Source organism: Somniosus microcephalus, chromosome 9 (assembly GCF_052327205.1).
Source record: "Somniosus microcephalus isolate GS21.2 chromosome 9, FLI_Smic_1.0, whole genome shotgun sequence".
NCBI classification, from domain to species: Eukaryota; Metazoa; Chordata; class Chondrichthyes; order Squaliformes; family Somniosidae; genus Somniosus; species Somniosus microcephalus.
Window position 1 is genome coordinate 138042595 of NC_140995.1, and position 17748 is coordinate 138060342.

At 43.6% G+C, this 17748-nt stretch overlaps 1 protein-coding gene across 7 annotated transcripts in view; it reads left to right on the forward strand.

Moving 5' to 3' along the window:
• tbc1d32 (TBC1 domain family, member 32) overlaps positions 1–15268 on the forward strand; it is a 404895-nt gene extending 389627 nt beyond the window's left edge. For 6 of the 7 annotated variants that reach the window (XM_085997302.1, XM_085997301.1, XM_085997303.1 and 3 more), the window contains one exon: positions 13336–15268. In XM_085997302.1, coding sequence (XP_085853428.1) covers positions 13336–13446 — 111 coding nt within the window. In that variant the 3' untranslated portion in view covers positions 13447–15268. The remainder of the gene's footprint in view (positions 1–13335) is intronic. The other variant, XR_015079556.1, reaches the window with a different exon arrangement.
• The last annotated feature ends 2480 nt before the right edge of the window (positions 15269–17748 follow it).

The following is a 17748-nucleotide window of genomic DNA, read 5'->3' on the forward strand; positions in this document are numbered from 1 at the left end:
TCGCATAACTTTACACAGCAAACACATGTGGCTGGCACATGGAAATGAGTGTCTGCACGACCTTCTTAACGCACCATACAACATCTGTACAATAAACTGTGCTTTCCTATCGCTCTCCCCACCATCGCTACAGATGAAAGGCGCCCTGACCCCTCACTGTGCAACTTCCATTTCCGAGCACACACAGGCCAACTCTTTGAATCTTTGACATCGCATTTCTTTAATACAATTGAAATAATGATAAGAAACGTAACTTTGTATTATAGCAAAACACCCAAGTACCCTTGTTACTATTTGTGTGTTAACTTTCTTTTACGTATGTTTCTGCATGGTGTTTCCCCTGTGGCTTCAGCAGATGTTGAGGCACCTTGCTCACTTCCATGTTGCGCCTGCTTCGATGCCTTTGGCAGGCGTCCTCTGGGTTTGGGAGCCTGGGAGGGCTCCGCAACAGTCTGCTCCTCCTACGGCTGTGCAGGGGCTGAGACGGCCATCTCAGTTGGGTGAGGAATCTGGGGCTCTGACCGAGGGCTCGGCAGTGGCATGGGAGTGTGAGCGCTTGGAGAGGAGCCCACACTTCCTTGTTGTCGACCACCAGCATCCCTCTCATGGGTCATAGAAACATAGAAGATAGGAGCAGGAGTAGGCCATTCAGCCCCTCGAGCCTGCTCCGCCATTCAATGAAATCATGGCTGATCATCCAAATTCAGTACCCTGTCCCTGCTTTCTCCCCATATCCCTTGATCCCTTTAGCCTTAAGAAATATATCCAACTCCTTCTTGAATATATTTAATGAATTGGCCTCTACTGCCTTCTGTGGTAGAGAATTCCACAGGTTCACCACTCTCTGGGTGAAGAAATTCCTCCTCATCTCTGTCCTAAATGGCTTACCCCTTATCCTTAGACTGTGACCCCTGGTTCTGGACTCCCCGGCCATCGGGAACATCTTTCCTGCATCTAGTCTGTCTAGTCCTGTTAGAATTTTATAAGTTTCAATGAGATCCCCTTTCATTCTTCTAAACTCCAGCGAGTATAAGCCCAATCGACCCAATCTCTCCTCATACGTCATTCCTGCTATCCCAGGTATCAGTCTGGTGAATCTTCGCTGAACTCCCTTCATGGCAAGAACATCCTTCCTCCGATAAGGCGACCAAAACTGCACACAATACTCAAGATGTGGTCTCACCAAGGCCCTGTACAACTGCAGCAAGACATCCTTGTTCCTGTACTCGAACCCTCTCGCTATGAAGGCCAACATACCATTTGCCTTCTTAACCGCCTGCTGCACCTGCATGCTTACCTTCAGCGACTGGTGCACAAGGACACCCAGGTCTCGTTGCACTTCCCCTTCTCCCAATCTATTGCCATTCAGATAATAATCTGGGTCACCTGCACTTCACTGCTCACAAGTAGCTGGAGAGCATCTTGCTGCACTTCAGTGGGGCTATGAGGACCCATTTCTGTGCTGACATTGCTCATAACAAGGACATCCATGCACCTTTGGTTTCTCTCCTCAATAGATGCCCATTTATCCTCCATAGATGACCATCTATTTAGAAGTGTTACCATGTTCTGCTCTGTCTGGCGATTTATGTCCTCCATGGAGGTTGCCATCCTTTCCATGGAGGCACCTACATTCGTCATTGAGTGCACCACAGCATTGCTCATGTTTGACATGGACTCCCCCATTCTCTGCATGCTTGCAATTACTGTGGTTGCAAACCCTGTCAGAGACTCCTGCACTTGTTCCTGGAGTTCCAGCACTGCTCTCTTTCTGGTTGGCCCCAGAGGCACAGCGTCCACATGTAGCTGAGCAGAGCTTGGAGCGCTCTCTGACAAGGACTCTCCTCCGCTGCCCCGTCTCCATCTGCTGATGCTCACTTGTGAGCTGTGATACACCAGGTGACAACACTAATCTATCTCGCAAATGACCCACCAAGGTGTGCGTCACTACACTGGTGCTGGGTGCACTCATTTCTGCTGATGCTGCTCCCTCAGAGGACTGCAGCTTTCTCTGAGGAGTCATCCGGCTCTTCCTCCTGGATAGTGGGGAGGGGGGCTCTCGATGGTCCTGTGGGGGAGTAAAGGCATGAGTTAGACATGTGATATTTATGCAGTAGACACATCCCACTGTGCAGATGCTCAGAACTCAATCTGTATGAATATCAGATGCCATATCAGTCACTCATGAAATCTAAATGAGAGGATTGCAAATCTATTCTGTCACCAGCTTGCTCTACTGCGCCTGTCTCTGTGTCTCCCACTTCCAGCTCCTCTGCACCTCCGACAATGTCGATAGCAGCCTCCTCAACATCAGTTAAATGCACCATGTAAGGTGGCCCTTCTCCTGTCCTCTCTTTTCCTGCAATGAGGGAGACAAGTGGAGTGTGAGCGAGAATGTTGGAGTGAGTGTAGGGAATCCATAGCATTGATGCTTAGAGGGAGATAAAGATGGAGTGAGGTGCCAGTGGAGCTGGAAGTGGGGGATGGAGAGATGGGCGCAGTAGAGCAAGCAGGTGACAGAATAGATTTGCAACCCTCTCATTTAGATTTCATGGGTGACTGATATGGCATCTGATATACAGATTTGAGTTCTGATCATCTGCTTAGAGGGAGATAAAGATGGAGTGAGGTGCCAATACCAAGGGCCCTCCCTGTGCATTGTTAGTTGTTGTCATTACATAACAATGAGAGCGAGTGTGAGGAGTACATAGTAGAAATGGTGAAGCGATTCTGTACATAGAGAGGGATGGTTAAGGGATGTAAGGGTAAGTTGGGATGTGCAGGAGTAGGTTGACAATGCAGAGTTCTGGTGATGAGAAGAGATGGGGAGCAGATTGAAGGTAAGTGTGATGTTATACTCACTTTTGCTGAGCGTAGCAGATCATTGAACCTTTTGCGGCACTGAACCCAGGTGCGTGAACACAAGGACCTGGCGCTAACCTCCTCAGCAATTTGCAGCAAGGCTGCTTTGTCTGCTGAGGAGGCTTCCTACGTCCATTGGAGGGAAACAGAACCTCCTTGCGCCCTCTCACTCCCTCCACAAGAGCATGGAGGGAGTCATCATCAAATCGGGGAGAAGCCTTGGTTCTTACAGCAGTCATCTCACAAACAATACCACTGAGAAGCATCAGAAAGTGAATAAAACCCAAAGGCTGCATGGTGCAGCTGAATCGAAGACGTCAGCAGAGGCGAGCAGCAGTCCCGCACCCACTGATTGGGCTGGGTACCGCACACGGCGGGCTTAATAAGCCCAGTTAACTCAACATCCTTATCGCAGTGCGGCTAAAACCAGCAGTGGGACCGGAACCCGCCGAGCAGCGAACCCAGCTCCGCTGGCAAAATCACGGCCTTAGTCTCTTGGTATGAAAGATAAGGCAAGAAAGAGCTGCTCCTAAAATGCTGTTAATCTTTTTGTGTACTTTTATGTCTGATTTGTTAGTAGTGTGCTGTAAAAATGTAGACATATTTATTGTGACAGTTGTGAACTTCTGGGTTACTGTACTGTGACATTTAGTGGGTTTAAGAGAAATGGATGTAGTGCAGTATTTGGATCTATTAACAATAAAATAATGAGGTGCAGAGCATTATAACTATGCTGATACTAACTATTTTGCAGATATTAATGATAGAATTAGGAGTATACAATATAAATTAGACACTAAAAGCAAAAATTATTAAAATCTTATTTAGTTTCACAGCAGAATCTCAAATTGTAGAAATTTTAATTCTATGTGCATTTACATCCAAGCAATGCAGGAAATGCTAAACTCATGGAACTTGCATCATAAGTTGCCCAAATACCACCTGCACCACCACCCATAAAAGTAAGCTAATCATAATTGAAAAAGAATGTCTCTTACCTGTAGCTCCTTTTATATGCTGTTGATGCATTTCCCAAGGGCATTGCCACTTTACTCCGTAATTGCACTATCTGTATCAAATCACAATGGTCATCAGAAGTAAGCTTTGTTGAGTGAAGTTGAGTTCATGATCTTGAGACGTCTGCGTACCTAGCAATCATACATACAAAGTTTTTGTATCCCTACCTAAGCATTTACTTAAATCTTTCATGAGAAATATACTCCCCTGCTAAACTATAACCTTCATTTTTCACATGTTGATCAAGTAATGCTGAGATATGTATCAAAAGATAATTTGGATGTTGCAAAGCAAAGAAAATACTTTCTGAAATTATATTCTGCTTATCTCCTCTTCTTAGGCAGTCCTTCGGAACCAAGGATGACTTGCTTCCACATTAAAAATGAGTTCTCAGGTGACTGATGAGCCCAATGCGGGACCTACAGTCTTTGTCCCAGGTGGGGCAGACGGTGGTTGAAGGGACGGGTGGGTGGGGTGCTTGGGTTGACGTGCGCTGCTTGCGCTTGGCTTCCGCTTGCTCCCGGCGAAGAGACTCGAGGTGTTCGGCGCCTTCCCGGATGAATCTCCTCCACTTTGTGCGGTCTTGGGCCAGGGATTCCCAGGTGTCAGTGGGGATGTTGCACTTTATTCAAGAAGGCTTTGAGGCTGTCCTTGAAATGTTTCCTCTGCCCACCTGGGGCTCACTTGCCGTGTCAGAGCTCCAAGTAGAGCGCTTGTTTTGGGAGTCTTGTATCGGGCATGCGGATGATGTGACCCATCCATCGGAGCTGATCGAGCGTGGTCAAAGCTTCGATGCTGGGGATGTTGGCCTGAGCGAGAACACTGACGTTGGTGCGCCTATCCTGCCAATGGACTTGCAGGATCTTGCGGAGGCAGCATTGGTGGTACCTCTCCAGTGCTTTGAGACCTGTACCATGACTCTGCTTATCTATTATCTGTGATGCCAGCACCCACTTTTTTCATCAACCTCCCTAGATTGCTGTAATTTTGTACTATTAGAACAAAAACTTTTATTGTGGCTTTGCCTTATGCTGTCATTGTTGCAGGTCATTCTATTTTAGTTAAATATAACATTTGATACAGTAAATTTTACAAACCCAGACAAAGATGCTGTATGGAAACAAGTAGTGTTCAAGTGGCTATAAATGATGTGCTCTCTACAATGGCAGAACATTGAAAAAAAATAATTGGCCCATAATTTGCTGTACCAGGTCATCAAAAGGCATCTGCAGTTAGTTAGACTTGCCCTTGCACGTTTAGGTTTTTCACTGGCCCAGAAATTTGGGTCTCCACAGGTGAGTACGCGCTGGGTACTCACCTGTAGGCCCAACAAAAGTGCCGGTTTCGTGCATGCACTGCGCATGCGTGGGAAACCGGAACTTCCATTCCCTTAAAGGAAGGGGTTCAGAGGTCGAACACATACGCCCAAGAGGCAGCGCGTGCGCCTGGAACTTACGTTTTTTTTCCAGGTTTCTCCAGGAGGGTAAGTCTCCAGCAGTTACACTTTTAAAAGACAAGGTAAGTGGTGACTTAATTAAAATTAAAACATTTTTTCCCACAGGTTTATTATTTTTAAATACTTTAAAGAAAGGTAAGTTTATTTTTAGCCCCGTTAGAAAATGTAATTAATTTTTTCAAAAATTTAAACTATTGTTTAAAATAGTTATTTTATGTAATTTATAGTTATTTTAAAAATGCGATTTAAAAAAAAAATTATTTGAAAATTTAATGTTTTGGGGCTTATAGTATTTATAGTTTTGACAGCTCTTCCTGTCAATTTTATGGTGTGGAGATGCCGGAGTTGGACTGGGGTGGACAAATGTAAGAAATCACACAACACCAGGTTATAGTCCAACAACTTTATTTGAAATCACAAGCTTTCGGAGCGCTGCTCCTTCTTCAGGTGAAGTGGAGAAATGCATAAAGACACAGCTTATATAGTCAGAGAATCATGTCAGATGTTTACAGGTAACCTTTCCAACTGCCATTTATCGCACCTCGGCAGAGAGATAATCACAGCAGTCAAAGGTGTGAATGGTGTCCAAACAGGTCAGTCAGGGAAACATTACATCAAAGAACAATGAGGTGGGGTCACAAGGGGTCAAATATTGCAGATGCTGGGGTCTGTATGAAAAACAAAAAAACAGACAAAAAACATTTTTTTTGGCTGGAAATCACAGCAGGTCCAGCCGCATCTATGTAGAGAGAACAAGCCAATGTCGACTCGAGTCTGGATGACCCCGCATCAGGTGGGGTTACATGTAGCGTGACATGAACCCAAGATCTCGGTTAAGGCCGTCCTCATGGGTGCGGAACTTGGCTATCAGTTTCTGCTCGACGATTTTGCGTTGTCGTGTGTCTCGAAGGCCACCTTGGAGAATGCTTACCTGAAGATCGGAGGCTGAATGTCCTTGACTGCTGAAGTGTTCCCCGACTGGGAGGGAACACTCCTGCCTGGTGATTGTTGCGCGGTGTCCGTTCATCCGTTCATCGGATGAACGGACACCGCGCAACAATCACCAGGCAGGAGTGTTCCCTCCCAGTCGGGGAACACTTCAGCAGTCAAGGACATTCAGCCTCCGATCTTCGGGTAAGCATTCTCCAAGGTGGCCTTCGAGACACACGACAACGCAAAATCGTCGAGCAGAAACTGATAGCCAAGTTCCGCACCCATGAGGACGGCCTTAACCGAGATCTTGGGTTCATGTCACGCTACATGTAACCCCACCTGATGCGGGGTCATCCAGACTCGAGTCGACATTGGCTTGTTCTCTCTACATAGATGCGGCTGGACCTGCTGTGATTTCCAGCCAAAAAAAATGTTTTTTGGCTTTTTTTGTTTTTCATACAGACCCCAGCATCTGCAATATTTGACCCCTTGTGACCCCACCTCATTGTTCTTTGATGTAATGTTTCCCTGACTGACCTGTTTGGACACCATTCACACCTTTGACTGCTGTGATTATCTCTCTGCCGAGGTGCGATAAATGGCAGTTGGAAAGGTTACCTGTAAACATCTGACATGATTCTCTGACTATATAAGCTGTGTCTTTATGCATTTCTCCACTTCACCTGAAGAAGGAGCAGCGCTCCGAAAGCTTGTGATTTCAAATAAAGCTGTTGGACTATAACCTGGTGTTGTGTGATTTCTTACATTTGTCAATTTTATGAATGGGCATTTCTCTGCTACCATTGGTTCTCCATGGCCCACGTGATCCCAGGGGACGCTTCGAACTAACTGCGCCCCTGGGATACACAAGCACTGCGCGCTGGCAGTTGGAGGAGGCCCAGGATCAGAATCCCACGCGGGCCCACAGCACAACGGCCGGCGCGCAAGGTAAGTGCAGGTCGGAGGCTTGCACCCGCGGGAAGCTTCCGACCCAAATTTCTGGGCCAATATTTTGCGTGGCAAGTTGCTGAAAGTGCGAGCTGATAACGTTGCAGCGAGGGAAACCGGGCATTTGGGACCTGAGTGCACAGAGCAACTGTGTATCTTCTCAACCAATCAGATTGAAGGAATGTGAAATTAACAGCACAAGGACTGAGAAGGAAGTGCAAGTTAGAGTGGGTGAATTCAATGTCAAATCAAGTACAGAGGGCTGGATATAGCCGGCGCTTAGAGTGCAGGTTTGGAGGCGGGTCCGCTGTCAAAATAGCAAAGATTGACAGCGGGTCAGAAACCCGCTGTCAACCTGCCTCCACGCAAGTCTCCCAGATGTCGGGTCTGCCTGCACAGAACTGACCTGACACCAAGCGGCAGGAGGGAAAATTTAGATAATTAAATGGCTTGTTAACAGCCAATTTAATGCTATTTTAAGCCTACCTTTAAATTTTACATACTCCCCCTCGGGTTACCCGCTGCTCGGGGAACACGCCAGCTCACCCTGGCGTGAATTGAGTCTGCTTTGATTTATCTGATAATCTGACAGCTGCAGAAGTGGTATAAAGGATACCATGTTGCAGCTGTTCATTTTCAGAGCTCAGAAACAGTTTGTTACTGCATTTTAAAGACATAAATAGAGATTTCTTTAGCATGCAAGTATTTAGAGCCATCTGTATTTCCAGTGCCACCTCATTGGGAGAACCTCTCTCACCATTGACAGATCGCTTCTGTCATCTCAATTGCAGCAACATCAGTGCCCTTGAAAAAAATCACACCTTGGTCCTCTGAATCCTTCCACGTTCAGCCCCAACACCAACATCACCAGGCTCAACAACAACACCAACCTTCACCGCCATCACCTGATGCTGCACAGGACCTGAGGCATCAGCACCTGACAACATTGCTGCCCAGGAGGCCGGCAATGGCATCTTCATGGCCAGATTTACTTCACTTGACACTGTACACCTGGCTGCCACATGATGCGCCAGGTTGACACCATCCCACACCAGCACCATAAAGCATCCCTATAATGTCCAAGCCATTCCTTTCACACTCATTACAATAGCTGGGGGGGTACCGTTATGTCTCAACATTCACTGGAACTCACTAAGACACTTCTCAAGATGCTCACAGATCTGTCCAATAAGGTGAAGTGTTGGAAATATAGATTTCAATGTATGACAGCACATTACCAGAAACTTCACATGGACATTGGGTAAACCTCTCAAGTGCCTACCCTTGTGTGTTGTTAGTTGGTATGCTTGCAGTAGGATGAAGGTGCGTGTGAGGGGTGGCTAGTGAGATGGGGAAGTGATAATGTAGATGGAGAGGGATGGGTGGAGGTGCAAGGTAAGTTGGTGTGAGTAAGGAAGTGCAGGAGTAGGATATGGAAGGCAGAGGGATGGGGATGTGATGAGTGCCACAGCAGGGCGAGTTTGAGTGTGGCTTTGCAGTAACGTTTCGTGATCTACTGAGATCATTGAAAGGTTGGCGTCACCGCAGCCAGGGACTGCTGATGACATCCCTGCTTCTGTCCTGTGCAATATGCACCCATACTGCATTGATCTCCTGGGGAGGTCCATGGGAAGGGAAGAGAATCTCCCTGCATGTTGTGACTCCCTCCATAAGCATATGAAGGGAGTCATGCATAAGCCTGGGAGCAAACGTGCACCTTTGTGCGGTGCTTGTCAGCATTTGCAGCACCTCAGTGCTGCAGAACACTGACAGCAGAACTGTCAAAATCAATGTGGCCATGGTCCCTTTAAGGAAACCGGCTGATGACGTGTCATCAAATCCGCTTCCCTTTAATTGGCCAGGAACCCCGCAGGGCGGGCTTAACAAGGCCAATCTACAAAAAATCTTTTTCAGAGAGCAGCTGCAGACTGGAGCGGGAGCGGGACCCGCCAACCGGCTCTCCCACCGCCATCTCACCTCCGCAGGGAAAATCCAGCCCAGAGAGAGGGAAAGAAAAATTGGATCAAGGAAAAGTTTTTTTTTTAATTATTTAAAATTTTACATTTTAAAAATCTCCAACAACAATTAAAACCTGAAGGAATAAGGCTCCACACTTGTAATAGCTAATTTTCAGTGCCCGAGAGGTTGTTTGAGAGTAATTAACACTTATCACATCGTTAAAAGATTGCTTAGACCGAAATGGACAATACTTAACTTTCTGTGGCGAGTTTAGTTCGTATCTACCGCACAAATATAGGAACTTCACTCCACTTAATGCATTTCAGTGGTGAGGTAGACAGCGAGATGCCGTTTTCGCAAAGCTAACGGCTGAGCGGCGCAACTCGGACAGCAACTTTTGGATTTACGCTTTTAACCTTGCAACTGCCCCTTGCCTGAAGTTGCTGCACCATTTGCGCATAAATAATGGCAGCTGTTAATTTGACAGCAAATTCTGACCCGACATATCATTTTAGGCAGAGCAAGCTTTGTATAGGAAATGCTTTTTCTGTACCTCTTGACAAGAAAAGAAACTACCTTTTGGGGGGCCTCACCAAGAGATGATAAAATGTTATATTAGATACAGAGCCTGTGTAGATGAAACATGAAATCTTATAATGCTTTTTTTTAGAAAATTGTTCCTGTTGTGTGTTTCTAAGCAAATGACAAACCGTTGCAAATCTGAAAATAAACTGGATGAAAAATGCGTAAGCATTCATTCATACACTGGGATATAAGTGTATTATTATTCAGCAGCACAATAGTTTTTTAATCAGAAAATAGAGTTGCAGTGACAAAAGATGAGGAATAGGTCAGATGGCGAAGCTTTGATGTGGCACTAACGGTAATTGAACAGCCGCAAACCAAGCATGTGAGCAGAAAAGTAAATATACTTCAGTATTTGCCTTAGATTCAGCAGACTTTCTGTTTAGAGAACTTGCTGTTTCTGCACTCTGTGGTGAAACAAACTAACATTCAAATAATTTAATCCTGAATGTTATTGATTTGGCAGATGATAAACAGTGCAGTATGATTGAAGTCGGATAACTTGTATTATATTTTTATATCCAGTGACTTATGTATTGGTATTCATGCTGTTCTCAAGTAAGAATAAAAATGTAAGGATGTACTTGATGTAGACATGTGTAAAGGTTACATCGAAATATTTCATAATTTTGTAATACTCTGACATTATGTTGAACCTTTTAATCCATAAAATCATTCTATTCCTTGTAGATCTCACTATACATTCTATTGTATATAAATTGCTCCTAGTTGGTTATCATTCCTTCGTCACTTAATTTAAATATTGTTTTACTTTTCTAAATTAAACCTGAATGCAACTAATTAAATATGAATGTAACTAATTTGTAAATATCTTGAAAGTCCTCTCTCCAGCTGTATTGAATGGTTGTGTGTAATGTGTTTAAGCGTCACTGTGTGTGATTTGTTAAATTTTAACTACATGTAGTCTGAAAACTCTGGCTATATTTCTTGTATCTCCTTATTAGTGATGTTGTAATTATTCAGTGGCAAAGACTGGGATTATTTTCCTACTTGGCCTTCAGGTTGTGTAGCTGAAGTTCACCTCCTGCTTTCTGAAAGCTACTATAATTGGTGCTGTCTCTCTGCCTCTTCTGTAGCTTGATTTACAGTGTGTTATGGAGCTAGTGCAAAATATTTTGCTCTGTATTTACAAAAATGTCAATATTATTTGGAGTTTTCTCAGTCGCTATGGAAGTAAAGTGCTAAAACCATCTAAAGCAATGATATGGTACTTGCAGTCTCTTGTATGGAGTTAAAGCAGTAAATGGTTTGTGTAATTTCTGCATGGTGACAGATTTTTAATTAAAAAAGATAGTTATTAAGCAAAATCTTCACATTAGCTCAATGACTCCATACTTGAGGCTCAGACAACACAGTTTAATAATCTATCTGTTTTTGGGGAATATTTGCGATGTAAGAGAAGATGAAAGGAATCATTTGACATAGTGCTGGAGAGTGTTAAAGTACCCTTTCCATTTTAATTTAAAAAAGACTTAATGGGCTGGATTTTTCCAACCTCAGCGGGTCCGGACCGGACGACATCCGTGGCGTGTGGGAACCCCGCATCTGTGTCGATCCCGGCCTCCAACAAGATTTTCTGTTGCTGGGGCTTGTTAAGCCTTCCCTGCGAGGTTCCTGACCAATTAATAGGAAGAGGGTCTGATGACGTCATTTGATGATGCGTCATCAGCCAGTTTCCTTAAAGGGGCCATGTCCACATTCATTTTGACAGTTTGCTGCCAGTATTCTGCAGCATTGAGGTGTGGCAAACACTGATGAGCACTGCACAAAGGTGCATGGCTGCACCCAGGCTCTCCCATTACTCCCTCCATATGCTTATGGAGGGAGTCACAGCACGTAGGGAGGTTCTCTTCCCTTCCAATGGGCAGGAGAGACCTCCCCAGGACACCAATGCAGCCTGGTTGCACATTGCACAGGAGGACACAAGCAGGGATGTCGTCAGGAGGACCAGGCTGCAGTGGCGCAAACCTTTCATTGATCTCAGTAGATCACGAAACGTTACTGCAAAGCCACACTCAGCCACTCATCATACCCCCATCACTCTGCCTTCCCTACCCTACTCCTGCACATCCTTACTCACACCAAATTACCTTGCACCTCCACCCATCCCCCTCTATCTACATTATAATTTCCCCATCTCACTAACCACCCATCACACTCACCCTCATCCTTGTCCAATCATACCAACTAACAACACACAAGAGTAGGCAGTTGGGTGTTATTGCCAATGCGCATGTAAAGTTTCTGTTAATGTGTTGTCAAACATTGAAATCTTTATTTTCAACACTTGCCTTTTTGGACAGATCTGTTCGCACCTTTGGAAGTGGCTTAGTCAGTTGCAATGAATGGTGAGACATAACGGTTACCCTCCCCCCAATGGTGATGAGTGTGAAAGGAATGGCTTGGGCATTGTAGGGATGCTTTATGGTGCTGGTGTGGGATGGTGCCAACCTGGCGCATCATGTGGCAGCCAGGGTGTACAGCATTAGGTGAAGTAAATCTGGCCTTCAGCAGCAATGTTTTTGGGTGTTGATGCTCTGTGCCCTGTGCAGCATCAGGTGATTGCGGAGAAGGTTGGTGCTGCTGGTGTGCCCGGTGATGCTGACGTTGGGGCTGATAGTGGTGGGATTCTGAGGATCAAGGAGAGATTTTTTCAAGGGCACCGATGCTGATGTAATAGATGGCAGGTGAGGTTGAGATGACAGAAGCGATCTGTCAATGGTGCAAGAGGTTGCTCCAAGGAGGTGACACTGGATAGAGAGTTTGCTCCAAACACTTCAAACCTCCATAAAGCTGAAAAATATATTCCAAATCCTGAAGGCTCCAGCCTCTAAGATTGGAAAATGAATAGCTGTGAAATGGTAGCTTTTATAGCACTTTTGCAGCTGTCAACTATTCACAGCAATGAAGAGTCATTGAGAACCGGACACACTTACCTGACGTGATCCCCGAGCACCGGGAACCTTGTAAAAAACATGGAAAAATTGTTAGGACCTGGTAAAATGCTGCTTAAATACCTTTAAACAGCTTCTTAAGTAGTGGCGGGTCTGCAAACCGCAGGCAAAGCCAGCATTTAGGAAATTAACAAAGAGGCGGGTTCAGAGTGGACTTCCGCCCCGCTGTCAATCACTGCCATTTTGACAGTGGACCCGCCTCCGAACCCGGTCTCTGCGCGCCGGCAAAATTCAGCCCAATGTCTCTGGGATAAATTGAATTTTTTTTGGTCAGCAGTAAGCTGTGTCAAAGGCTGATCATTACTCACTTGTGGCTCCTGTAGTCATCAATTATCACTTGTGGATTTATTTACTGTTTCTTGCAGATGGCTGTAGCATATTCTTTTATAAGTTACAGGTATATAGTGATATTTAAAATAGCAGTATAATATACTGTATTAAAGTGCATTTGAAGCTATTTTTCCCATTTTCATAAACCCTCACAATTGAGAAAATGCTGCTTTTATACTTTCAGAGAAAGCATCATGGTGTTTTAATCCCGAATATCTGGTTCAGCATTGTCAGAATAATTTTCAATTGCTTTCATTTTTGATTATATAGGAGGAAGCAATCCATGGATTTCGTGTTAGCAGCTACCTGGAATATATGGAAAATCTGGAACAATCCTACAGAACTACTATACTGACAGAAATGGAGAACATTAAATCATAAGTAGTGAAAACAATTTAAAAATTAAAGATTTATTTACCATCTAGTAGCTCCACCAGCTTTAATTCTTATTTACGTAACCTTTATACCAGAGTAATGACAGAGTTCAAAATATCTTACTGGAACAATATTAAGAAATTGTATGTACAAGTTTGCACAAGTAAGTTAATTACATGTGCAAATAATACAACTTCTCATTTTGGTGGTACACTGAATGAAAAACATGTTAAACAGTAGCAATTCTGCAAAGGTTTGAATAAAATTACCATAATTACACAAAAGTCATCTGCAGCGTATTAAATAGAAAATATTTTTGGGAGGGTTATGTGAATATTTTTTTTGTATTGGGCTGACCAAGTTCACTTTCCCTCCAGCATGTTACTGTGAGAGCAGATATGTTGGATACAGTGGAGCTGAATTTCCACAGGGCTCCTGATCATTCGACATGTGTCTGGGGTTTCCGCGGGTCTTATGGCAGATGATGGTGACAACTCCCATGAAAATACAACCCCAGAACCTATAAATGGAGGCATTTGTTTATGCTCAATAGACTGTGGCTGACATAACTTCAGTGAATCTATTTATTTGTAAATGGGTTGGAAATTGTACTTCTATAAAATAATCAAGATTGGGTTTTTTGTTTGTTGAATTAAAAGTGTATGTGAGTTATGTTTGTGTTTTTCTGAAATTCTGGGACTACAATTTTTGTTAAATCCATCATAATGAACAAAACTAAACTTCAAAAATAAGTCTACATTTTCTAGAACTTTATACCATAGTAAAAGATTTCAGAAAATAGTACTATAGCACACCTGTTTATAAACACAATGGGGATTTTCTTCTGGAATTACAATAGCTCCCTGGCCTAACTCCATGGGTTATGGACAGAAATACTTCAGGTGTTCCCACTTGCGCCCACCACTTACAGAATTCAGACTGGAAGCCACAGGGGACGTAGAATATACCTGCCCATATGGGTGGCCTATTTAAAGAACATTCAAATGACAGAAATACATAAGCCAACAGATTTTCCATCATTTGTACCTTAGCAATGATGGACACTAGGAACACCAGTGCAAGTGGCTGTCCTTATATGTGATTAGTACTTACTTAAATCAATTTGTGAATTGTTATTAATTAATTTATGAATTGAGAAAAACAATCTTGCTTTTTAATTTTGCAGTGTTGTATTTCTTGTTAATGCAAAACTACTTTATGTACATTTTCATATACTGGTCCCTGTGCAGTCAATTGGAACATTTTCATATACTGGCCCCTGTGCAGTCAATTGGGGCATTTTCATATACTGGTACTTATGCAGTCAATTGGAGCATTTTTAGAGCTGTACTTGAACACATTACTTGCTTGTGATTTTCACATTTCTATTTGCATTGTAATGTGAAGTCTGCATTTTGTACTATAATTGCAATAGTTAGCCTGTATAAAGCATTTTTGTCAAAGTGCATTCCATACTGGACTTTGCTGATGTAACATTCAAACCTCTGAAGGCAGATTTCCAAAGAATTGAATTTCTTTCAGAGCTCAGGGGATCACCGAGTATCTCCAACATGAACTGCCTCCAATTTAATGGAATTTAGATTGCTGAAGAATATTCCCCAGTAATTACTATTCCAACCACATTAAAGGGAGTGAGTTTATTATGTGTTAGCCTTGCTCCATTTTATGAATAGGTTTAACTGTTTAAATATACTAATAATATTAACACTTTGATCAAATGTCAAAAGTATTTTGTTGCAGTAGGTTTCTTATTTCATAAAGCTGTGGCATTTTCAGATAATTGAGCAATAAATTGTGTCCGTGCTGATGACCAGCTTTTTGCATATTCTTAACTTGAGTCCATTTAGTTGTACTAACATTACACTATTATATTTTGCAGAAAAAACCTGCAAGGTGTTCAACTAAAAGTAACAAAAACAAACCTAATTGTTTATTCCACACAAGCATAAATCAAACAATTTGAAATAATCTATTTCCATACTAATTTGGACAAACACTTTTTAAATAAACAGGAGACAGAAATAACAACACTGTCAAGCAGACATATTTATAAAAGACTGCCAGTGAGATTTGGACATGCAAGGAGGGGAGACTTGGTGGCGATCGCTGCCAACCAATCCCTGGTGGAACTTCCCCATTAATATTTTCCCTTTAAGACAGAATGCCTATGTTTTTTACTCATCTTCCCCGCCGCCCCCCCCCCCCCGCCATCCTCAATTCTAAACAGGAGTCTCATTTCACATGTGTATTACTGAGAGCTTTTAGAAGACCTACCGAATCTCCCAAGATTTAGATGGAAGTTTTCTAGGCAGTATTTCCATTTCTTCAAATCAAGCATGAAAGGCAAGTTCCATGGGTAAGTCAAACCTAAAAGGCCGCAAGCTTTTTCAGTAAATTATTTTGGATACATTTTCTTCATTTTTCAGACCAGTCCATGCAAGAAATACTTCTGTTTGCCGGCTAATAGCCTAATCATTGTTTTCAATATCAAAGAGAAACCAACTGCAGATTAACTTTTTCCAGTGGTACAGTTGAACAGAAAGATCCATAAAAAAGAAGGATCTGCTAAGAGTCTCTTACAGTACCAACGTTATTCCACCTCAACATGTGCCATGGCATCCAAGTAATTGGCAATTCACTAGGTAAGAAGAATTAATGTGAAAAGGATGCCCCAAGCTTGGGGAGAGGCCTCTAACCTAATCCTCCCCTGCTTCCTCAATGCCCAACAAGCCAATGATTTTCAGATTGTCCTCTTCAAAGGATCTCGAAAGCTCTAATTTACAGGGCCCTCATCACATCAGTGTCTGCTTCCTTCTGTTATGTATCATCTTGTCCTGCAAATACAGAAGCAGCATTAAGAGACTTAAGTGCCAGGAACACATTCAGTGACAGCCAAGTGCCCAACCTGCAGCCCATCGTGAGTGCGAGTGCACGTGCATGCAAGGTGCAGTTAGTCCCTAATTGCCCTTCTCAAGGGCAATTAGGGATGGGCAATAAATGCTGGCCTTGCCAGTGTTGTATCCGTGTGTTAATGGAGACACGGAATGCAGGAGTTGGTTTAACAGGTGTTTACTGAACAAAGTCTGGAGGTGAACTAACAGATACAAGACGCTATACAAGCTTATATACCCGAGTGGTCACTACCGGTATTACAGTACACAGGGGCTCTTAAAGGTACATACACTACAATTCCTCCCCTTTTAGATAATTAGTACATAACATTTTAAGTAATCATTAATTAACATGTTTACAAGTTCAATAATCTACACATTTGCTGCAGTTAATCAATTATAAGCCAGTCTCTCTGGAGGCTTCCTGACTCGGTCCGGATAACGCCTTGGTGGTGTAGTAGTAGTTTTCGGTGGTGTAGTAGGTTCTTTTGGCAAGGTCGATTCGGCTTGAATGCCAGTATCGGGTTCATCTGGTTCCAGTATCACCAGATCGGAGGTAGATACTATGGGTATCTCTGCTTCATCATTAGGCGTATAGAGTTGTGGTGTAGGTTGTCCCTTTTCGGATGACTCTATGATCTGGTCAGCATGGCGCCTTATTATGCTTTCACCAATGTCCACGGTATACATCAGCGGTCCTAGTCATGTGCAAATAGTTCCAGGCTGCCATTTCTCGGTACGGTAGTCCCGGGCCAAAACTTGTTGACCTATCTGGAAGGTTCTAGTTGGCCTTTCATTCATGCCTTGAAATTGTCGGTTCTCTACGTCCCTTCTGATGTTTGGCTTGATCAAATCCAGCCGGCATCTTAGTCTTCTATTGAAAAACATCATGGCGGGAGTTTGGTTTGTAACCACATGTGTTGCATTCCTGTATGCAAACAAGAAGTTATCTACCTTATGTTGTAGATTTATGTCTTCATTACCCATGGCCTTTATGGCCTTCTTGAAGGTCTGGACAAACCTTTCAGCTAATCCATTGGTGGCGGGATGGTATGGGGCGGACGTGTAGTGCTTAACCCCATTGTTTTTTAAGAACTTCCTGAATTCTTCGGACACAAATTGCGGTCCATTATCAGAACAGATCTGTTCAGGCAGCCCATTCCTGGCAAATATGGTCCTTAATACTGTGATGGTTTTTTCCGTGCTGGTGGAGGACATCTTTATTACCTCCGGCCACTTGGAGTGTGCATCAACCGCGATTAAGAACATTGAGTCCATAAATGGACCAGCAAAGTCGATATGTACCCTTTGCCATGGAGATGAGGGCCACTCCCATGGATGTAGAGGGGCTTGTGGTGGGGCGTTTTGGACCTTCTGGCATCCTAGGCAGCTCTTG